General features: G+C 43.6%; 1 protein-coding gene across 3 annotated transcripts in view; it reads right to left on the reverse strand.

Moving 5' to 3' along the window:
- Nucleotides 1-24,020, reverse strand: part of LOC127005608 (GTP-binding protein GEM-like) — a 153,874-nt gene that overhangs the window by 79,997 nt on the left and 49,857 nt on the right. For all 3 annotated transcript variants that reach the window (XR_007758753.1, XM_050874564.1, XM_050874565.1), the window contains exon 3: nucleotides 7,273-7,456. Coding sequence is in view for 2 of the 3 variants with exons in the window: in XM_050874564.1 (XP_050730521.1) it covers nucleotides 7,273-7,456 (184 nt within the window). In the remaining variant the exon portion in view is untranslated. The remainder of the gene's footprint in view (nucleotides 1-7,272; nucleotides 7,457-24,020) is intronic.

Genomic DNA, 24,020 nt, shown 5'->3' on the forward strand with positions numbered 1-24,020 from the left:
TTATGTCTACGCCTATAGCGCCGGTAGCCTTGCCTGAGGGGCCTGGATGGTTGCCGGCCCCAGCCCGGATTGGCGCAGGTAGGTGTTTATAGTGGCGCCATCTTTTGGTTTACTGCTTGGGTTTTTGCGTCAATGTATCACGAACTCCAACAATAACTGTCACATCGTTCAAAGGGAGTATTGGATCGGGTATATATCGCCGTGTTTAATGAATGGAAAGTTGAGTGGCATCGGGTGCCTGCTAAATCCTCGGCAAGGCTCACGTAAAGGTTACCATGGTGAGAATATGAGGACAAAGCGGCGTGACAGTCAGAAATAGCACGGCCAGCAGGGTCCAATAAGCGTCCACTCTATTACGCCTCAGTGACGCCGCAATGCAAATTATACGTTGGGAATACATTCACGATACTAAGGATTGAAACTTTTTTACAGTGAAGGAAACAACTCAAGGACAGAAAAAGTGAGGATATAAAAACGCCCGCTAATCGCTGTTCATATAAAAGAAAGTAGCAAAGAGTCGCCAATATTCGAGTGATGAAAGGCTACCATGCATGTAACACGTCTGCCTGGTGGTCATCGTGTAATACGAAATGTGTAGGGGTGTGGTTATTTTGCAAGCCCCGTGTTAAGCAGAAGTACAGCTCTCAGAATGCTAGTTTGTCTTCTGGATCAATAGCAGATTAGTAGCCATGTTCAGTAAGTTAAGCTGTATGGGCGGTTAACGCAGACTTTATCAAACCCTCTGGATGCCCATAGCGCCTGTGGAGCTTACGAATATAGGCGTCAGAGAGTAGTGGCGAGTACCATGAATCTAATTACGTCCCTCGTGAGGTCTATAATGCATGTTAAGTTTAAATTATAGGTGTTAGAATGCTCACCAGTCTTCCGTGTTAGGGGATAGTGACAATGTAACTGAAATGGGGTTGGTTTGTACCGTAGAGTTACACAGCCTTTTCTGAATGCTGCCGATTCAGAATGCTAAGTGGTCGTGTGAATTAATCGGGTACGGCCGTGTAAGTGAAACTCGATTGGCCAGTACCGTAGACTTCCGTAAACAACATTGGTGCCATTTTCTTAAACATTTCTGCACCCAATCACACACATTTGACAAGGCAATCGTAGGAGTGTTGGGCATTTGCAGGGGTAGTTTTATGACCCTTCTGGCAGCCTGATCATTCTTTTGTGCCATGAATCTACAAAAAACACTCATTAGGACGCTGTTGATCTCCTTTTTGGCATTTGGAAATAGTTGATGTGAGGCAGGGACATCTGAATACACAGGCCCTGGTCTCTCACATATGTTTATAACCAGTTGGAGTGGCAAAGACAGGGGAGTAAAGATGAAGCAGAAGATCACACACCATACAAAGCTTGAAACGAATTTGGCTTAGATGTTCCGGAGACACTAAGGCGGATTAGAGCGTGAGGAGGCGAACTTGAGACGGAAACTAGGAGGAAAAAAAACATTAAGGAAGACGACAACGAACGACATACACTTGACGTCCCTATAACTGGTAATCTATGAGGGATATTACTGTTCATCTCCTTGCTCGGTGATACGGGAGAATGGTCCATAGCAACACTTAAAGCGGAGGGAGAGATAGCACTAACTTGTCCACCACATAAGAAGATCGTTAGATACAGAGTGGCATAGAGGTCCATAGCAGCACTGAGGTCAATACTGTCAGACGCTTCCTCCTCTCCCATCAACTATTTCTAAAGGCTAAAAAGGAGAGCAATCGGGTTCTCATGAGTGTTGTTTTAGGTTCACGGTACAGAAGAAAAGTCAAACTACCGGGTTTTCATTACCTCCGCCAATGAAGTTGGAGGAGGTTATATTTTCGGTCCGGTCGGTATGTTTATTTATTTGTTTGTTTGTTCGTGGGCAGTCTCCTGTGCACAGTATTGCGGATATCTCAACCAATTTTTCAGGGAAGCTTCGTGTTAATCCAGAATAGAACCCATTACATTTTTTGTCAAAGGTCAAAGGTCAAGGTCAAGGTCGCACAAAACGTCGGATTCACATATTTTTGGCCATAACTTCGGTTCTCATCATCGTAGAGACTTCAGACTTTGTTCATATTTTAGCTCATGGAAAGACGCACCTTGCATGGCCTTGACCTTGACCTTTGACCTTGACCTCGAAAAGTTCGCCCAAAGTCAAAGTTTACAAAAAAAAAAAATCATCAAATTCCGAAACCAATTTTCATTACGATCTTTGACGGAGGTGTGCACTCTCCGAGTGCTATGCGTCTAGTTAGTGTTGTTTTAGGTTCACGGTACAGAAGAAGGGTCCGACTACCAGCAGGGTCATTAAGCTACTTCTGCAAATGCCTAAGACTCCTACGAAAACCTTGTCAAATAGGTGTGTCTGTGTGTCAAAAGGTTTAAGAATATGACCCTGAAAGCGGAAAGGAAAGGAAACACTAACTTACCTAACTCTTACGGAGATAACTAGGTATACAAAAGTGTGTAGAGATACATAACAACATTGAAAGCCGAAGGGAGAGCTTGCACTAACCTACCCAAAACTTAACGAGAAAATTTGGTCTATAGAAAAGTGTAAAGATCCACAACATTGAAAGCGGAAGGAAGAGGAAACACTAGCTTGCCTATCTTATAAGAACATACTAATTAGCAAATAGAGAAACACAGATTACAGAAGAGAGGATAACACTGCCTTCATTCCCTTGAGCCAGCGACAAACATGACCTGCTTACGTGAAAAAAAAAAACACAGCATCATAATAAAAAGCACATCATAATTAGTAGCATATCATTAAGCAGAGAGAGATGACTTTGAGGATATTAAAGCAGATTGCACGTGACTACAATATTACTAAAAAGCTGGAATAAAAGATTTGAGCGTTAGATAAAAAAGAGACACTTGGCATAAGCTAGATAACACACACACACACACACACACACACACACACACACACACACACACACACACACACACACACACACACACACACACACACACACACACACACATTCACAAACATGGTTAATGACTCGGGAATTCTCAGGGAAGCAATAATAAGAGAAATTAGAAGCAGAGCGGAAGGAAATAGCCGTCAAAGGAGATAGATAGATAAATACATAGATAGATAGATAGATAGATAGACATCACTTACATTTACAACCACAACAACAACAATAACAACAACAACAACAACAACAACAACAACAACAACAACAACAACAACAACAATACCATCAACAAACACCGCAAACAACAACACTTATACAAACAACAACAACAACAACAACAACAACAACAACAACAACAACAGCCATGTATACTATGAACAGCATGAATAGAGAATACCACTGACCTTTTTATGTATATATTCTCTCTCTCTCTCGTATTTCACAACATTTAATCGCATATTATAATCAATTTACATTTACAATTAATATATTCAGACCAAATTGCTTTACGTATAAACACACACACACACACACACACACACACACACACACACACACACACACACACACACACACACAACACCAACTCTCTCTCTCTCTCTCTCTCTCTCTCTCTCTCTCTCTCTCTCTCTCTCTCTCTCTCCTTATCTCTCTATCTATCTCTCACTTAAACCCACACACACGCACCTCACCCCCCCCCCCCCACACACACACAGACACACGCACACACACACACACACGGTCTAAATAATCGACAGCCGTGAGTGATGGAACCAAATTGGAGGAAGGATGGAAGGAAGGAAAACCCAGGAAGGAAGGAGATAAGGGAGAAGCGAAGGGAGGGAGGGAGGGAAGGAGGGAGGGCGGAAGAGAGGGAGGGAAGGAGGGTGGAAGGGTGGGAAGGAGGGAGGGAGGGAGGGAGGGAGGAGGTAAGGGTAGAGGGGAAGAGAAGATAGTGGGAAGATGGAAGGGACGTAAGGGTTTGCATAAGAAATGGAAGAGAAGAAGAAAAAGATAAAAAGAATGAAGGAAAGAATAAGGGAATAGAAGAGAAAGGAATAAAAAAGACCTTGAAGAAGAAATGGATGATCAAAGTAATATTGGAAAGATGTTTAAATATCTTGTTTCTTTCCTCTTTCCTCCTCCTCCTCCTCCTCCTCCTCCTCCTCCTCCCCCTCCTCCTCCTCCTCCTCCTCCTCCTCCTCCTCCTTCTTATAATTCATCTTGCTCATCATTTTCTGTCAGCACAATGGCAAATCATAATATCCATCGCGTTCCTGCAAAATTCTCTCTATGTATCCAAAGTGTCTATCCATTCATCTATCTGTCTGTGTGTGTCTATTAGCATCTGTCTATTGGTGTCTGTCTGTCTGTGTCTGTCCGCGTGTTTGTCCGTGTCCGCTCACCTGTGTGTCGTCCCAATAAGGGTAAGTGTGTGTATTGCAGGTGCCGGGCCGTGAGTGCGTCGGTGTGTGTGTGTGTGTGTGTGTGTGTGTGTGTGTGTGTGTGAATGGGAAAAGAGTTCAAAGGAATGTGTGTGTGTGTGTGTGTGTGAGAGAGAGAGAGAGAGAGAGAGAGAGAGAGAGAGAGAGAGAGAGAGAGAGAGAGAGAGAGAGAGAGAGAGAGAGAGAGAGAGAGAGAGAGAGAGAGAGAGAGAGAGAGAGAGAGAGAGAGAGTTGTTGATTCGTTAATCGTTACTAATTATTTGCTGTCTGTCTACTTAAGGAAAAGGTAAGAAAGAATTAGGAGGAGGAGGAGGAGGAGGAGGAGGAAGAGGAAGGGAAGGAAGAATAGAAGAAAAAGTAAGAGTAAAAGGAAGAAAAGGTAGAGGTAGAGGAAGAGGAAAAATATAAGGAAAAGTATTTGGAAGAGGAGCAGGAGGAGGAGGAGGAAGAGGAATGTAAAAGAAGAGGAGGAAGATAAAAATAAGGAGGAGGGGGACGAGAAGACTAAAAAAAGAAAAGAAAAAAGAAAGAGGAATAGGATTAGACGAAAGAATGACAGGAAGAAAGACAGAAAGAAAAAGAGGAAAGGAAGTAGAAAAAGGAGGAGGAATACGGAAGAGAAGAATAAAAAGAGGAAAGAAAAGAGGAAAGAAAAGGAGGGATAGGATTAAACGAAAGAGGAACACAAGAAGAAGAACAGAAAAAGAGGAGGAGGTGGAGAACGAGAGGAATAAAAAAAGAAAGAAGAAGAGGAAAGAGGAAGAGGAGAATCAGATGAAACAGTGACATAGGGAGAAAGACATAAAGAAAGAGAGGAAGAGGAGACGAAGAAGGGAAATGGAAGATGAAAGTGGAGAGAGAAGAATAAAAAAGAGGGATAAAAAAAGAAGAGAGGTGAGGTGAGGGAGGGAAGGGGAGGAGGGATACAGACTCAAATTGGCCAGGTAAATCTAACACTGCATTCGACACCAGGTAAACCCCAGGTGGATACAGCGGCCAGGTGAGCGAGAGCCTGGAAAGGTGTTTTATGTTTGGAGGTCACGCGAGGGTCAGGGTCACGCGGAGGAGGTCAGGTCACGCGAGGAAAAGGTTAAGTTAAGGGAGTGGTTGATGAAGGAAGGAGATGGGAGGGAAGGGAGATAAGTGAAGGGGTTGAGGAGAGGAAAGGGAGAGGAAGTTAAGGGGTGTGAATGGAAGAGAATGGAAGGGAAAGAGAAGGAGACGAAGAAAGAGAATGGAAGAGAAGGTTGAAGAGGTTAAAGGGATGAAGAGGAAGGAAAAGACTGATGGAGTAAAGAGAAACTGAAGAAGAGATTTTAGAGTGAAGGGAAAGAGGGAATGGAAGGGAAAGAGAAGGAGATGAAGAAAGGGAATGGAAGAGAAGGTAGAAGAGATGATAAAAGGGATGAAGAGGAAGAGAAAGACTGATGGAGTGAAGAAGAGAAACTGAAGAAGAGATTTTAGAGTGAAGAGAAAGGGGAATGAAAGGATGGGTGGATATGAAGAAAGGGAATGAAAGAGAAGGTAGATGAATGAAGGGAAAGTGAAATGAAATATTAGATAAAGGAGAGATGAAGAAAATGGAATGGAAAAACAGGTAAAGGAATGAAGGAGAAGAGGAATGAAAGGATAAATGAAAATGAAGAAAAAAATTGGTTGAGCAGATTAAAAAGTGAAGGAAAGGAGAAAGGGAATGGTAGATAAAGGAGATAAAGAAAAGGGAGGGAATAGAATGTTAAAGGAAGAAGAAGAAGAAAGGGAATGAAAGGGAATATAGGAAAGTGAAGATGAAGATGAAATAGAAAAGGAAAGAAATAGAAAACAAAATAGAAAAGGAAAATAGAAAAGGAAAAAGAAAAAAGAAAATAGAAAAAGGAAAATGGAGAAAGAAAATAGAAAAAAGGAAAAGAAAAAAAAAGAAAAAAGGAAAAAGAAAAAAAGAAAAAGAAAAAAGAAAAAAAAGGAAAAAAAATGGAAAATAGAAAAGAAATGAAAGACGAAGGAAAGAATAATGAGATAAAAGAATGAATTGGGAGGTGGAATGGAAAGGGGAGAGAAATGGAGAGCAGGTGAAATGGGTGAAAGGGAAAGGGAATGAAGGGGATGAGAAGGAGGAGGAAGGAAAGGGCAGGTGAGGAAAAGAAGGTAGAGGATTGAGGGAGGAAAGGAAAGGGAGGTTAAGGGAAAGGAAGGTAATGGAAAGGGGAGAAGAAAGGATAGGGGGAAGAGGGAATGGGAGAGGAAGAGGAAGGGATAGGGTTGCATTAGGAAAAGGAGGAAGGGAATGGGGAGGGAATTGACGGGTTTGAGGGAAGAGGAATGGAATGACAAAGGAGGGGAAGGGAAAGGGATTGGAATGGGTTGCGTGTGGTCATGTTGGGTTAAATCTTTTCCATTTTGACCTTGAGAGTCTATATTTAAACTCTCTCTCTCTCTCTCTCTCTCTCTCTCTCTCTCTCACACACACACACACACACACACACACACAGGTAAGGTAAGCCGCAAGTAATGATCTATTCCATCCTTGACTCCTCCTCCTCCTCCTCCTGTTATTGTTCCTCCTTTTCCTTTTACTTTTTCCTACATACAGAACTACACCTCCCCCCCCCCCACACGCACACATATACACACACACACACACACACACACACATGTACACCCCTTACATACACATATCTACACCCCCCATACATTCATAATACACACACACACACACACACACACACACACACACACACACACACACACACACACACACACACACACACACACACACACACACAGAGAAACACATACATACACACACATAACTCCCCCCACCCCCTCCTTCCTCCCCTTTCAACACCACCCACCCCCACTCACCGCCTCCACCAAACACCTGGGCGTCTTACCTGGAGGTGGTGGAGCAGACGGAGGTGTTGGACCGCGACCGCTTGGAGATGATGGAGTCCCCCCTGTTGATGATGCCCTTGGAGGTGATGGAGAAGGAGCGGAGGCGGTAGATCTCCTCGGCATCCCTTGGGTTGTAGGGCTTCTCCGGCAGCGAGCTCACGCGGGGCCTGAAGTGGTCGGGGGCTGCGGGGGAAGGGAGAGAAGGGTGGATCGTTAGTGGTGTAGCGGTGAGAGGAGAGGATAGGGAAGGCTGTGAAGAAGGGAGAAGATGGAGGCGAGAGGAACTATGAAGGAGGGAGGACGTGGAAGGGAGAAGAAGGAGGAAGAGAGTGGATCGTTAGTGGTGTAGCGGTGAGAGGAGAGGATAGGGAAGGTCGTGAAGAAGGAAGAAGATGGAGGCGAGAGGAATTATAAAGAAGGAAGGTTGTGGAAAGGAGGAAAAGAGTGGAAAGAGTGTGGAAAGGAGGAAAAGGGTGGAAAGAGAAGAGTGGATCGTTAGTATTGTAAAACTGTACGAGGAGAGGATGTGGACGGTTGTGAAGAAGGATGAAGATGCAGACGAGAAAGATAATGAGGAAAGAAGGTCGTGAAAGGAAGAAGAAGGGAGAGAGCGGATCATTAGGTATTTGAAACTTAAGAGGAGAGGATAAGGAAGGCTGTGAAGAAGGAAGATGGAGACGAGGGTAACTATGAAGAAGGGAGGACGTGGAAGGGAGAAGAAGGAGGAAGACAGCGGATCGTTAGTGATTTAGAACTGTGAGAAGAGAGGATAGGGAAGGCTGTGAAGAAGGAAGTAGATGGAGGCGAGAGAATCTATGAAGAAGGAAACGCGTGGAAAGGAGAAAAGAGTGGAGGAAGAGTGGATCGTTAGTAATGTAAAACTGTATGAACATAAGAACATAAGAACGTAGGAGTCTGCAAGAGGTACAAGGCAGCTCCGTTTAACCTAAGCTCCCGTGTATCTAACCCCACCTAATATCGCTGTCCATGAATTTATCTAATCTATTTTTGAATGTGACAATTGTATTGGCACTCACCACATGACTGCTCAGCCTATTCCACTCATCCACCACTCTGTTAGTAAAGCAATTTTTGCCTGTGTCCCTGTTGAATCTGAATTTATGCAGCTGAAACCCATTACTTCGTGTCCTACCCGGTTCTCTAATCAACAAAACCTTATGAATGTCTACCTTATTAAAGCCCTTCATCCATTTATAAACCTCGATCATGTCTCCACGCACCCTTCGCCTTTCTAGAGAATGCAAGTTTAACTGTTTGAGTCTTTCCTCGTATGTTAAGTTTCTCAACCCCTGAATCATCTTAGTCATCCTCCTCTGCACCGATTCTAACATTTTGATATCCATTCTATAGTAAGGTGACCAGAACTGAACCGCATAGTCAAGATGAGGTCTAACTAATGCTAAATATAGTTTGAAGATGGAAGATGGAAGATGGAAACGAGGAGGATGTGGAAAATAGGAAAAGAGTTTGTGATTCAGAACTGTACGAGGAGAGGATGTGGACGGTTGTGAGGAAGGATGGAGGTGGAGACGAGAGGAACTATGAAAGAGGAAGGGTGTGGAAGGGAGAAGAAGGAGGAAGAGAGCGGATCATTGGGTATTTGAAACTTAAGAGGAGAGGGTAAGGAAGAAGGAAGATGTATCATTCGTTATCTAGATTCGTGGAAGATAAGGATATGGACTTATGAGCAGCGGCCTTTTTTTCGTTATTGTTTCCTTTCTTTTCCCTTAAACCGTTTCCTCTACTATAAAAAAGATGGCAAGACTAAAAATGTGAGTTAAGAAATAAAGATGTGAAGAAGGGAAGATACGGAGGCGAGAAGGAAGACTAATGAAGGGAGAAAAAAAAGAGAATGGTTAGTTGATCATTTAAAACCAGGAAAGAAGATGTCGTAGATTGAAAAGGTGTGTAGACGGGAGGATATGGGGGTCGTGAAGAAGGAAGGATAGTGAAGAAGGAACGGCTGTGATGAGGGAAGGACTGTGAAGAAGAAAGAATTGTAAAGGAAGGAACATAAGAACATAAGAACATAAGAAGAAAGAATTGTAAAGGAAGGAAAAAATGTGACGAAAGAGAAGAGAAAAGGAGAGATGTTTTAGTGGAAGAGGAGGAGGAGGAGGAGGAGGAGGAGGAGGAGGAGAAGGGAAGAGAGAGCGGTTTGTGAGGGATCTGGAGATGTGGGAAAAATAGAGGAGGAAATGTAAGTGTAATCTTTGAGGAGAGGAGACGAGAGAAAAGAAGAAAAGAGGAGAGAAGAGAAGAAAAATGTAGAAGAGAGAAGAGAAGAATAGAGAGGAGGAGGAGGAGGAGGAGAGGAAAGAAGAGAAGAGAGGAGGAGGAGGAGAGGAGAGGAGAGAAGGGAAGAGAAGGGCAGAGAAGAGAAGAGAAGAGAAGAGAAGAGAAGAGAAGAGAGGAGGAGGAGGAGGAGGAGGAGGAGGAAGATAAGATAAGAGGAGAGGAGGAGGAAGAGGAGGGCAGCTGTTTCTGATTGAGGGCAATTGGCGAAGAGAGAGAGAGAGAGAGAGAGAGAGAGAGAGAGAGAGAGAGAGAGAGAGAGAGAGAGAGAGAGAGAGAGAGAGAGAGAGAGAGAGAGAGAGAGAGAGAGAGAGAGAGAGAGAGAGAGAGAGAGAGAGAGAGAGAGAGAGAGAGAGAGAGAGAGAGAGAGAGAGCTGTTAGGAGAATTGGAGAGGAGCTTCTGGGAAATTTGATAGAGTTGCAGAGTTTTGGGAACGCGCCGTGGAATTGATTCAAAGCCTGTGCGTGCGTGCGTGCGTGCGTGCGTGTGCGTGTGCGTGTGTGTGTGTGTGTCGGAACGAGGAGAATGTATTTTATAGACAGAGGAAGAAAAAGGAGGAGGAGGAGGAGGAGGAGGAGGAGGGGAATGCACGAAGGACCAAACGATTTACACACACACACACACACACACACACACACACACACACACACACACACACACACACACACACACACACACACACACACACACACACACACACACACACACACACACACACACACACACACACACACAGGAAAGATGGGGAAAAGGGGGAGGGAGGGGAAGGAAGGGTGGGGAGGGGGGAGGTAAGGTTAGGTGGAAGGGGGAAGGGGGAAAGGAAGAGGGAAGTGTTTGGAAGGGAAAGGGGAAGGAAGGGGTGGAATAAAAGGGGGAGGGAGGGATAAGGAAGGGGTGAATGAAGGGAGAAGAGAAAAGGAGCGGAAGGAAGGCTGGGAAAGGAGAAAATAAGGTAGGGGGAAAGGAGGAAGGGGAGAGAGGTGGGGAGGGAGAGGAAGGAAGGGGGATGGACAAGGAGGAAGGAGGAAGGGGGCATGGGGAGGGAGTGGAAGGGAAAGGGGGGGAGGTAAAGTAAGGGAGCAAGAAGGAAGGGGTGAAGGAAAGGATGGAGGGAGGGAGTGATAGGGAAGGGTGGGACAATGTAAGGGAAGGAAGGGGGAAGGGAGGAAGGGAAGAAGTGGGAGGGAGAGGAAGGGAAGGGTGGGGAAGGGGGGAGAAAGAGGTGAAGGAAGGGGGAAGGGGTGGGCAAGGTAAGGGAAGGAAGGGGGAAGGGAGGAAGGGAAGAAGTGGGAGGGAGAGGAAAGGAAGGGCGGGGAAGGGGGGAGGAAGATGTGAAGGAAGGGGGAAGGGGTGGCAAGGTAAGGAAGGGGAGAAGGAAGAAGGGAGAGGGAAGGAAGGTGGAAGGGGAGGAAGGAAGTGGGGAAGGAAGAAGGGAGAAGGAAGAAGAAGGGAGAGGAAGGGAAGGGGAGGAAGATGTGAAGGGGGGGATTAAGGGGTGGAGTAAGGAAGAAAGAGTGATAGGGAGGGTGGGGTAAGATAAGGAAGGGGAAGGGAAGGGGGTGATGGCGGGGGCGGTACACGGCTCGAGGAGTGTGTAAACAGTGAGCCGTGTAGCGCGCTCTATTGCCTCCATTACCATTCCCATTATCTAGATTTATGGCGGTGTCTGTCCCCTGCCCTCCCTGTTTCCCTTCCCTCTGTCTCTCCTTACTTCTGTCTCTCCTCCTTTCCCTTCTTTCCTCTTCTCCTTACCCTCTGCCTCTTCTTTCCTTCTTTTCTCCTGTCCTTCTTTCTCTCCTTTCCTCCTGTCCTTCTTTCTCTCTTTTCCTCCTTTCCCTTCTTTCCTCTTCTCCTTACCCTCTGCCTCTCCTCCTTTCCTTGTTTCTCTCCTTTCCCTTCTTTCCTCTTCTCCTTACCCTCTGCCTCTCCTTTCCTCCTTTCCTTGTTTCTCTCCTTTCCTCCTTTCCCTTCTTTCCTCTTCTCCTTACCCTCTGCCTCTTCTTTCCTTCTTTCCTCCTTTCCTTCTTTCTCTCCTTTCCTCCTTTCCTTGTTTCTCTCCTTTCCTCCTTTCCCTTCTTTCCTCTTCTTTCTCCTTCCCCTCCTTTCCTTCTTCTCCTTCTCTCTTTCCTTTCTCCTTCTTCCTTCTTTCTCTCCTTTCCTCCTTTCCCTTGTTTCTCTCCCTTTCCTCCTTCTTCCTTCTTTCCTCTTCCTCTTCTCCTTCACCCTCTGCCTCTCCTTTTCTTCTTCCTTCTCCTCCTTTCCTTCTTTCTCTTCTCTCCTATCCTCCTTTCCTTCTTCCTCTCTTCTTTCCTCCTTTCTCCTTCCTTTCCCTTCTTCCTTCTCCTCCTTACTGTCTTTCTCTCTCTCCCTCTTTCCCTCCTTCCCTTTCCTCATCCTGTCTCTTCTTCCTCTTCTCTTTCTCTTCTCTTCCCCTTCTTCTCTTCCTTCCTCTTCCTCTCTCTCTCTCTCTCTCTCTCTCTCTCTCTCTCTCTCTTCTTTACTTTCTTCTTCCTTTCTTTCTTTCCTTTTCCTCCTTCCCTATCCTTATTCGCTGTCTCTCCTTTCCTTTCTTTCTTTTCTTTTTTTTACCTCCTTCCCTATCCTTATTCTGTCTTCTTTCCTCTCCTTTTTTCACTTTTCCCCCTACCCTCTGTCTTCCCTTCATTTTTTCCCCATTTCATCTGTTCCATATCCTATTAATCCATTTCTCCCTATTTTAGCGACCCCCGTTAACCGTATCTCACCCGATTCAGACCCCGGTAAGCCCCAAGACTCTATTACTCTCCTTCCCAGACCATCCAAGACCTCCTGTAACCCCCCTCCCCCCCCGAGTTCCCTCTTAAAGACCCTTCCCCTGAGGCTCCTCCAGGGTCCCCGGGGTGCAGGTTAGCGAGGCAGACACGATGAGACGACAAATGTGTACCAGTGGAAGAAGGAGGAGGAGGAAGAGGAGGAGGAGGAGGAGGAGGAGGAAATTGTGCGGAAGGAGGAAGGATGAGTTGTGGTGTGAAGGAAGGAAGCAAGAGGAGGAGAGGGAGGAGGAAGAGGAGGAAGATTAAAGGAGGAGGAGGAGGAGGAGGAGGAGGAGGAGGAGACTGAAGTTGGGGGCATAAGAGGATAATAAGATATGGGAGAGGAGGTGTGAAAGAAGAAAGAAGAGGAGGAGGAGGAGGAGGAGGAGGAGGAGGAGGAGGAGGAGGAGAAAGAGAAGGAGAAGAAGAAGAAGAAGAAGAAGAAGAAGAAGGAGAAGAAGAAAAGGGAGGTGAAGGAAAAGGAAAGAAGAAGAAGAAGAAGAAGAAGAAGAAAAAGAAGAAGAAAAAAAAGAAGAAGAAAAAGAAAGAAGGAAAGGAAGGAAAAAGAAAAGAAATCGGTAAAGCAGGATAAGGAGAAGAAGAATTAAAAGAAAAAGGAGAAGAGGAGGAGGAGGAGGAGGAGGAGGACATACAAACTAACGTGTTGACTCTATCCTCTTAAGGGTGAAGCTTAGGGTGACTAGAAGGGGGGGGAGGGTGAGAAGACGCAGGGAGACTAATACAGAATGAGTCTCCATACCGCGGGGGGGAGGGAGGGAGAGAGGGAGGGAGTATAGCAAGAAGTAATGAAGGGAAGAAGGAAGGGGAGGAGGGAGTACAGAAAGGGAGAAAGTGGAGGAGTGGAGTGAGTGGAAAGCGAAGGAGTAAGGGAATGACAATGTGGAAAGGATGGTGGAAGAATAAGACGGTGGCGAAAAAGTGGAGTAGATGAAGATAAGGAAGTGAGGGAGTGGAGTGAGGGAGTTGACCAAAGAGTAAGTGGAAGAGTGGAGTGAGTGGACAGCGAAGGAGTAATGGAATGACAGTGTGGAAAGGATAGTGGAAGACGATGATGAGGTGATGGGAAAGTGGAATGGGTGGAGATGGGACATTAAGGGAGTGGAGTGAGGGAGTTAACGAAAGAGTAAGTGGAAGAGTGGATTGAGTGGATAGAGAAGGAATGAATGACTGTGAAAACCGATAGTGGAAGGGGATGATGAGGTGAAGGGGAAGTGGAATGGGTAAAAATGGGACAGTAAGGGAGTGGAGTGAGGGAGTTGACGAAAGAGTAAGTGGAAGAATGGAATGAGTGGACAGCGATGAAATGAATGGCAGTGTGGAAACCGAGAGTGGAAGGGGATGATGAGTTGATGGGAAAGTGGAATGGGTGGAGATGGGACAGTAAGGAGGTGGAGTGAGGGAGGTGACGAAAGACCAAGTGGAAGAGAACAAATGAATAACAGTGTGGAAACCAGTAGTGGAAAGATGGGTGAGTGGAATGGGTGGAGGTGGGACAGTAAGGGAGTGGAGTGAGGGAGTTGACGAAAGACCAAGTGGAAGAGAACAAATGATTAACAATGTGGAAACCAGTCGTGGAAGAATGGATGAGTAAGTGGAATGGGTGGAGGTGGGACAATAAGGAAGTGGAGTGAGGGGGTAAAGTGGAGCGGCTGCCGAAAAATGGGAATGGGAATGAGAATGAAAAGTGGAATACGTGGAGGTGGGAAAGTAAGGAGGTGGAGTCAGGGGGTTAAGGGGAGCTTCTGGCGAAAAATTAATATCGCTAATTATAATCTGTTTTTCATCAATGGGTAATGTGTTATGCGTACTAATAGGGAGGAGTTCCGGGCCAAATGTCACATGATTGCACTGAACATTATTGCAGAACCAGAACATGAACTAGCGGGCTTTTTTATACCTTATTTTTTGTTGCCCTTGAGATGTTTCTTTAGCTGTAAAAAAAATCAATGGGGAGGGATTTTTTTTTTTGTACAATTCCTAAAAGATTCCGTCTCAGGCTTTTTATTTTCCTGTTTTTTTATGGCTTTTATTTTTTTCAACAATATACAATGGTCTAATTTAGTAAGAGGAGGAGGAAGAAAAATGAATGTTAGAATATATTGCCAATTTTTGTAGATATGTTGCCATGGTTGAAGAAAGAGGAATGAAGAGGAATGGAGGAGGAGGAGGAAGAGAAATGGAAGGAGTGGAAGAGGAATGGAGGGAGAGGATGAGAAGGAATGGAGGAGGAGGAGGAAAAGAAATGGGAGAAGTGGAAGAGGAATGGAAGAAGAGGATGAGAAGAGAAATGGAGGAGGAGGGGGAGGAAGAGAAATGGAAGGAGTGGAAGAGGAATGGAAGAAGAGAATGAGAAGAGAAATGGAGGAGGAGGAAGAAGAGAAATGGGAGAAGTGGAAGAGGAATGGAAGAAGAGGATGAGAAGAGAAATGGTGGAGGAGGAGGAGGAAGAGAAATGGAAGGAGTGGAAGAGGAATGGAAGGAGTGGAAGAGGAATGGAAGGAGAGGAATGGAGGAGGAGGAGGAGGAAGAGAAATGTGAGGCGTGGAAGTGGATTGGAAGCAGTGGTTGTGATGAGGACTGGTGGAGTAGGAGGAGGAAGAGGAATGGAAGGAGTGGAAGAGGAATGGAAGGAGAGGAATGGAGGAGGAGGAGGAGGAAGAGAAATGGAGGAAGAGGAGGAGGAAGGGAAATGGAGCAGCAGGAGGAGGAGGAGGAGGAAGAAAAAGAGAAATGGGAGGAGTGGTAGAAGAAAAGATAAGAAGTGGATGAGAAGGAGAAATGTAGGAAGGAAAAAAAATCACTCGTTTGTCCCACTTTCAAATGCAAGAGTTTCATCAGCAACGGCTACTCTCTACTTTTGTCTGTTGTGGGAGCGGTGAGTAGCGAGCGGACTTTATTTTCTACAGTCTTTTTGTTGCCCTTGAGCTGTCTCCTTTGTTGTAAAAATAAGTAAATAAATAAATAAAATAATGTTAGTTAGTTATATCGAAAAGAAGAAACGTGAATTGAGACATCAGATAGACAACGCGGACAGCACCTCCCTCTCCCCCCCGCGGCCGTGTTCAGGGAGGAGAGGAAAATGAGAAGCAAGAATATAAAAGAGAAAGAAAAAAAGAAGAAAGAGGAAGAAATCGAAAAGAAAAGATACCTGTTCGATACCTGTCGTGTTGTTTTTCCTCCCCTTCCTCCTCTCCTACTTGTTTCATTGAGTCTATGTAACTTTTGAAGTCATATAACAATCTCTCTGTTTACAAGATATTATAGTTTTATTTTCTTCTTTATTTTTTTCCTCAATTTGGGAGTAGTTTGTCATTCATTTGATATTATAGGAACCTTAACTGGTACATGGTCATCGATTTTGCAAGCTTGTATTCACTCCTCTCCTAATTTTCCCAAGATGCCCTTTCATGGATCTCAATACTACTACTACTACTACTACCACTACCTTTACTACTACTACTACTACTACTACTACTAATTGCAGTCGAAAATGTGATGGCTCGCTGGGTGGAAGCAGGAGGGGGGGGGAGGGGGGGAACTTCACTATTCCTTTTTTTTGTACCTATGCGAAAATTCCTATAGGTTGGACGAACTTGTGGGAACTTTTTCAACTATCCCGTGTTTTTCTTTCCTTCAAAAATTTCCCGCAGCCAGTCGCTCCACGCTAGTCAAGGTATTCAGGTGGAAGGGGCGAGTGGTTGGAAGACAGCGGCGTAGGAGTGGAAGGGGAATGGTTGATAGGTGACAGAGGAGAGAATGGAAGGGGCATGAAGGGCAGCGGTGGATGAATGAAAAAAGTGGATGACGTGGTGGGTGGGTTATTGGCTCGTGAAGTGGTGTGGGGCGGCGAAAGTGGAGGGATGGAGGGAATTAAGTGGAAGGGGAAGCGAAGTGGAGGAGGAGGAGGAGGAGGAGGAGGAGGACGAAAAAAAGTGAACATTGAGTATTGGGTGTTGGGAAGAATTTATTGACAGAAGAGTTTGTGGAGGAGGAGGAGGAGGAGGAGGAGGAGGAGGATCGTAGGAGGAAGAAGAGAAAGAGGAATGGAAGAATAGGATGAGGAGGAATGGAGGAGGAGGAGTAGAAGGAAGAAGAGAAAGAAGAGAGATGAAAGAAGAGGAGGAAGAGAAGAGCTTATTATATTGATGAAATAACACACACACACACACACACACACACACACACACACACACACACACACACACACACACATTATTAAGACAAGTTATATTTTTTCGTCCCCTCACAAACACCGCGTAACCGAGTTTGTGTGATGTGTTTGTGAAAAGTGCTAAGCCAATTTGCTCTTCGTTTTTCCCTTTTATAACTTGTAGAGCAGAACGGTATTTTTTTTTTTTTTGCATAATTCGCCTTTACATTTAAACTTTACTAACGCGAGCAGCTTCCCATTATCCCCTTGCTAATTTTGGGGTTCCTTTATTTTATTTTTATTTTTTGTAATTCAGAAATCTAACTCGGTATTTTTTTTTATCTTGTTCCTCCCACATTCTCCTCCTCCTCCTCCTCCTCCTTAATTGTTCCTCCTCTTCCTCCTCCTCCTCCTTAATTGTTCCTCCTCTTCCTCCTCCTCTTCTTCCATTCATCTTCCTCTCTTTCCATTTTTCTTCCTCCTTCTCCATTCCTCCTTTCCTTTTTCCTCATACATTTCTCCTCGTCCTCCTTTATTCCTCCTTCTCATTTTCTTCTTCCATTCCTCTTCTTCTCCTTCCATTTCTATTCTTCTTTCTCCTCCTTCATTCCTTCTTTTCGTTTTCCTCTTCCATCCCTCTTTCTCTTTTTTTCTCCTCCATTCCTCCTCCTTCTCCTCCTCTTCCTCTTCCTCCTCCTCTTCTACCATTCCTCTTCCACTCCTTCCATTCCATTCCAATCCCATCACATTCAATTTTATCCCTTCCCTTCCATAACCGTACCATCCCTTCCCTTCCAATCCCATCACATCCCATTCTATCCCTTCCCTTCTCTTCCTCTTCCTTCCATAACCATGCCATCCCTTCCCTTCCAATCCCATCACATTCAATTTTATCCCTTCCCTTCCATAACCGTACCATCCCTTCCCTTCCAATCACATCACATCCCAGTCTATTCCTTCCCTTCTCTTCCTCGTCCCTCCATAAGCATACCATCCCTTCCCTTCCAATCCCATCACATCCCATTCTATCCCTTCCCTTCTCTTCCTCTTCCTTCCACAACCATACCATCCCATCTCTATATCCCATCACATCCCACTTCATCACTCCTCTTCGCACAGAGATTTTCCTTCCTCATATCTCTTTGTTTTTCCTTTGACATGACCCGGTTTTTGTCCTCCCCGTGATGGCCGTGTTCACCCTTGGCTCTCGTGAACACTGAATCGCCGAGTCAAATTTGTCTTTTTTTCCCACGCGACGTAAATTATTAAACATATTACTAACTTTTTTTCTCTCATCATTTTGTTTTACTTTTTAACTTTATCAACAAGGGACTTCTTCATACGTGTTTGAGCAATTTGTTCTGTTTTTTTTTTATTTAATTTTACTTTTTAACTTCATCAGCAAGACACTTTTTTCATTCTTCCTTGATAAATATGTTCTATTTTTTTTCTTTTTCCATTTTAAATTTATCGGCAAGACCCTTTTTTTCATCCTTCTTTGATAATTTTTTTTTCTTTTAACTTCATCAACAAGACATTTTTTTCATCCTTCTTTGATAAATTTGTTCCGTTTTTTTTCCTTTTTAAATTTACCAGCAAGACATTTTTTCATACGTCTTTGATTGATTTGTTCTGTTTTTTATTTAATTTTACTTTTTAACTTCATCGGCAAGACACTTTTTCATCCGTCTTCTGATAGATATGTTCTGCTTTTTTTTTTATTTACCAGCAAGACACTTTTTTTTCATCCTTCTTTGATAAATTTGTGTTTTTTTTCTTTTTTCTTTTTAACTTCATCAACAAGACATTTTTTCATTCTTCTTTGATAAACATGTTCTGCTATTTTTTCTTTTTCTTTTTAACTTCATCAACAAGGAACTTTTTCATCCTTCTTTGATAAATCTGTTTTTTTTGTTATTTTACTTCTTAGCTTTATCAACAGGACTGTATCACCCTTCTTTCATAAATTTATCGCCCGGCAAATTTATTTTTTTTCTTTTATTCGGGAATGCTAAAACAGTCTTCTATTTTTCTCTTCATAAGTAAGAGGAGGAGGAAGAAAAATGAACGTTAGAATATATTGCCAATTTTTGTAGATATGTTGCCATGGTTGAAGAAAGAGGAATGAAGAGGAATGGAGGAGGAGGAGGAAGAGAAATGGAAGGAGTGGAAGAGGAATGGAAGGAGAGGATGAGAAGGAATGGAGGAGGAGGAGGAAAAGAAATGGGAGAAGTGGAAGAGGAATGGAAGAAGAGGATGAGAAGAGAAATGGAGGAGGAGGGGGAGGAAGAGAAATGGAAGGAGTGGAAGAGGAATGGAAGAAGAGAATGAGAAGAGAAATGGAGGAGGAGGAAGAAGAGAAATGGGAGGAGTGGAAGAGAAATGGAAGGAGAGAATGAGAAGAGAAATGTAGGAGGAGGAGGAGGAAGAGAAATGGAAGGAGTGGAAAAGGAATGGAAGGAGAGGATGAGAAGAGAATGGAGGAGGAGGAGGAGGAGGAAGAGAAATGGGAGGAGTGGAAGAGGAATGGAAGAAGAGGTTGAGAAGAGGAATGGAGGAGAAGGAGGAGGAAGAGAAATGGAAGGAGTGGAAGAGGAATGGAAGGAGAGAATGAGAAGAGAAGTGTAGGACGAGGAGGAGGAAGAGAAATGGAGGAGGAGGAGGAGGAAGAGAAATGGAAGAGGAGGAGGAGAAGAAGAGAAATGGGAGGAGTGGTAGAAGAAACGATAAGAAGTGGATGAGAAGGAGAAATGTAGCAAGGAAAAAAAAAATCACTCGTTTATCCCACTTTCAAATGCAAGAGTTTCATCAGCAACGGCTACTCTCAACTTTTGTCTGTTGTGGGAGCGGTGAGTAGCGAGCGGACTTTATTTTCTACAGTCTTTTTGTTGCCCTTGAGCCGTCTCCTTTGTTGTAAAAATAAGTAAATAAATAAATAAAATAATGTTAGTTAGTTACATCGAAAAGAAGAAACGTGAATTGAGACTTCGACCAGACAACGCACACAGCACCTAACTCTCTCCCCGCGGCCGTGTTCAGGGAGGAGAGGAAAAAGAGAAGCAAGAAGATGAAAGAGAAAGAAAAAAAGAAGAAAGAGGAAGAAATCGAAAAGAAAAGATACCTGTTCGATACCTGTCGTGTTGTTTTTCCTCCCCTTCCTCCTCTCCTACTTGTTTCATTGAGTCTATGTAACTTTTGAAGTCATATAACAATCTCTCTGTTTACAAGATATTATAGTTTTATTTTCTTCTTTATTTTTTTCCTCAATTTGGGAGTAGTTTGTCATTCATTTGATATTATAGGAACCTTAACTGGTACATGGTCATCGATTTTGCAAGCTTGTATTCACTCCTCTCCTAATTTTCCCAAGATGCCCTTTCATGGATCTCAATACTACTACTACCAATACTACTACTACTACTACTACCACTACCTTTACTACTACTACTACTACTACTACTACTACTACTACTACTAATTGCAGTCGAAAATGTAATGGCTCGCTGGGTGGAGGCAGGAGGGGGGGGGGGGAGGGGGGGGAACTTCACTATTCCTTTTTTTTGTACTTATGCGAAAATTCCTAAAGGTTGGACGAACTTCTGGGAACTTTTTCAACTATCCCGTGTTTTTCTTTCCTTCAAAAACTCCCCGCAGCCAGTCGCTCCACGCAAGTCAAGGTATTCAGGTGGAAGGGGCGAGTGGTTGGATGACAGCGGCGTAGGAGTGGAAGGGGAATGGTGGATGGGTGACAAAGGAGAGAATGGAAGGGGCATGAAGGGCAGCGGTGGATGAATGAAAAAAGTGGATGACGTGGTGGGTGGGTTATTGGCTCGTGAAGTGGTGTGGGGCGGCGAAAGTGGAGGGATGGAGGGAATTAAGTGGAAGGGGAAGCGAAGTGGAGGAGGAGGAGGAGGAGGAGGAGGAGGAGGACGAAAAAAAGTGAACATTGAGTATTGGGTGTTGGGAAGAATTTATTGACGGAAGAGTTTGTGAAGGAGGAGGAGGAGGAGGAGGAGGAGGAGGAGGAGGAGGAGGAGGAGGAGGAGGAAGAAGAAGAGAAAGAGGAATGGAAGAATAAGATGAGAAGGAGGAATGGAGGAGGAGGAGGAGAAGGAAGAAGAGAAAGAAGAGAGATGAAAGAAGAGGAGGAAGAGAAGAGCTTATTATATTGATGAAATAACACACACACACACACACACACACACACACACACACACACACACACACACATTATTAAGACAAGTTATATTTTTTCGTCCCCTCACAAACACCGCGTTACCGAGTTTGTGTGATGTGTTTGTGAAAAGTGCTAAGCCAATTTGCTCTTCATTTTTCCCTTTTATAACTTGTAGAGCAGAACGGTATTTTTTTTGCATAATTCGCCTTTACATTTAAACTTTACTAACGCGAGCAGCTTCCCATTATCCCCTTGCTAATTTTGGGGTTCCTTTATTTTATTTTTATTTTTTGTAATTCAGAAATCTAACTCGGTATTTTTTTTATCTTGTTCCTCCTACATTCTCTTCCTCCTCCTCCTCCTTAATTGTTCCTCCTCTTCCTCCTCCTCCTCCTTACTTATTCCTCCTCTTCCTCCTCCTCTTCTTCCATTCATCTTCCTCTCTTTCCATTTTTCTTCCTCCTTCTCCATTCCTCCTTTCCTTTTTCCTCATACATTTCTCCTCGTCCTCCTTTATTCCCCCATCTCATTTTCTTCTTCCATTCCTCTTCTTCTCCTTCCATTTCTACTCTTCTTTCTCCTCCTTCATTTCTCCTTTTCGTTTTCTTCTTCCATCCCTCTTTCTCTTTTTTTTCTCCTCCATTCCTCCTCCTTTTCCACGCCGTGCAATTCTGGTCTCCTAATTATAGGAAAGACATTGAATTACTTGAGAGAGTACAGCGCCGCGCCACGAAGATGATACCATCACTGAGGACGAAGCCCTATGAAGAGCGACTCGAGCGACTCAACCTCTTCACGTTGGAAAAGAGACGACTGCGGGGAGACATGATACAAGTCTTTAAGTACCTGAACAAGCTCAGCAACGTTGATCACTCCAAACTCTTCACGCTACAAACTAACCTGAGAACAAGAAACAACGGAAAAACAATTCAAGCAAAGCGATGCAATACCGACATCGCCAGGAGTTATTTCTCGAATAGAGTTGTTCGCCACTGGAACAGCCTTCCTGCAGAAGTGGTTAGCGCAGAGACCATCAACTCCTTCAAGAAACGCATTGATCGCCACTTTGCTGCAACGGGAGTGAACTGAACGTTCCCAAGAGTAGGTACACAAGTGCTTTAATCCTTCCCTGCAAGCCACTCCTGTGGCAAACGGATTGATTGAATCACTGAACGCAGGCAGCCTAGTAATGAGCCAACAGGCTTTCTGCTGCCTGCTAGTCCATGTTTCCATGTTTCTTCCTCTTCCTCCTCCTCTTCTTCCATTCCTCTTCCACTCCTTCCATTCCATTCCAATCCCATCACATTCAATTTTATCCCTTCCCTTCCATAACCGTACCATCCCTTCCCTTCCAATCACATCACATCCCAGTCTATCCCTTCCCTTCTCTTCCTCGTCCCTCCATAAGCATACCATCCCTTCCCTTCCAATCCCATCACATCCCTTTCTATCCCTTCCCTTCTCTTCCTCGTCCCTCCATAAGCATACCATCCCTTCCCTTCCAATCCCATCACATCCCATTCTATCCCTTCCCTTCTCTTCCTCTTCCTTCCATAACCATACCATCCCATCTCTATATCCCATCACATCCCACTTTATCACTCCTCTTCGCACAGAGATTTTCCTTCCTCATATCTCTTTGTTTTTCCTTTGAGATGACCCGGTTTTTGTCCTCCCCGTGATGGCCGTGTTCACCCTTGGCTCTCGTGGACACTGAATCGCCGAGTCAAATTTGTCTTTTTTTCCCACGCGACGTAAATTATTAAACATATTACTAACTTTTTTTCTCTCATCATTTTGTTTTACTTTTCAACTTTATCAACAAGGGACTTCTTCATACGTGTTTGAGTAATTTGTTCTGTTTTTTATTTTATTTAATTTTACTTTTTAACTTCATCAGCAAGACACTTTTTTCATTCTTCCTTGATAAATATGTTCTATGTTTTTTCTTTTTCCATTTTAAATTTACCGGGAAGACCCTTTTTTTCATCCTTCTTTGATAAATTTTTTTCTTTTAACTTCATCAACAAGACATTTTTTTCATCCTTCTTTGATAAATTTGTTCCGTTTTTTTCCTTTTTAAATTTACCAGCAAGACATTTTTTCATACGTCTTTGATTAATTTGTTTTGTTTTTTATTTAATTTTACTTTTTAACTTCATCGGCAAGACACTTTTTCATCCGTCTTCTGATAAATATGTTCTGCTTTTTTTTTTTTATTTACCAGCAAGACACCTTTTTTTCATCCTTCTTTGATAAATTTGTGTTTGTTTTTTTTCTTTTTTCTTTTTAACTTTATCAACAACACATTTTTTCATTCTTCTTTGATAAACATGTTCCTTTTTTTTTTTTTTTTTAACTTCATCAGCAAGACATTTTTTCATTCTTCTTTGATAAATATGTTCTGCTTTTTTTTTTTTAACTTCATCAATAAGAAACTTTTTCATCCTTCTTTGATAAATCTGTTTTTTTATTATTTTACTTCTTAGCTTTATCAACAGGACTTTATCACCCTTCTTTCATAAATTTATCGCCCGGCAAATTTCTTTTTTTTCTTTTATTCGGAAATGCTAAAACAGTCTTCTATTTTTCTCTTCATAACGAATAGGGCACAAGAGGAACTTTCTCCACGCTTATTTTTTTTCACTCTTCAAACTTTACTAACAAGACTTTTTTTTCCAACCACCGTCGCTGCCTTTGTCTTCTCGCTAACAAAATTATACCTCTCGCTAACTTCATCGATGCTGGTATTCTCGTCTACGCAATCACTGTTATATATATCCTGACGGAGAGACCAGACACAACAAAAAATATAGATTAACACACAAAAAAAGAATGGTACATGTTGCTTCTATTAAAAGACTACAGAACCGTTGTACGTTAATCTATTTTTCATTCTAAACCTTCGATTATTCTGAGAGGAAGGAAGGGAAGGGAAGGGAAGGATGGAGGGAGGAAGGGAGGGAGGAAGGAAAGGATGTGAAGGGAAGGAAATGAAGGAAGTGGGAAGGGAGGGGAAGGAAGGGAAGGGAAGGGAAGGAACGAAGTAAGGAAAGAGGGAAGGGAAAGGAAGGGAAGGAAGGGAGGGATGGCAGGAATGAAGAGACAGACGAAGGAAAGGGAAGGGAGGGAAGAGAAGGGAAGGAAAGGAAAGGAAGGGGAAGGAAGGAAGGGATGGCAGGAATGAAGAAACATACGATTTATTTTTCATTCTAAGACTTTGATTATTCTAAAGGAAGGAAAGGAGGAAAGGGAAGGGAAGGGAAAGGAAAGGAAGGAAAGGGAAGAGA

The sequence above is a fragment of the Eriocheir sinensis genome, chromosome 30, assembly GCF_024679095.1.
Source record: "Eriocheir sinensis breed Jianghai 21 chromosome 30, ASM2467909v1, whole genome shotgun sequence".
Lineage (NCBI taxonomy): Eukaryota > Metazoa > Arthropoda > Malacostraca > Decapoda > Varunidae > Eriocheir > Eriocheir sinensis.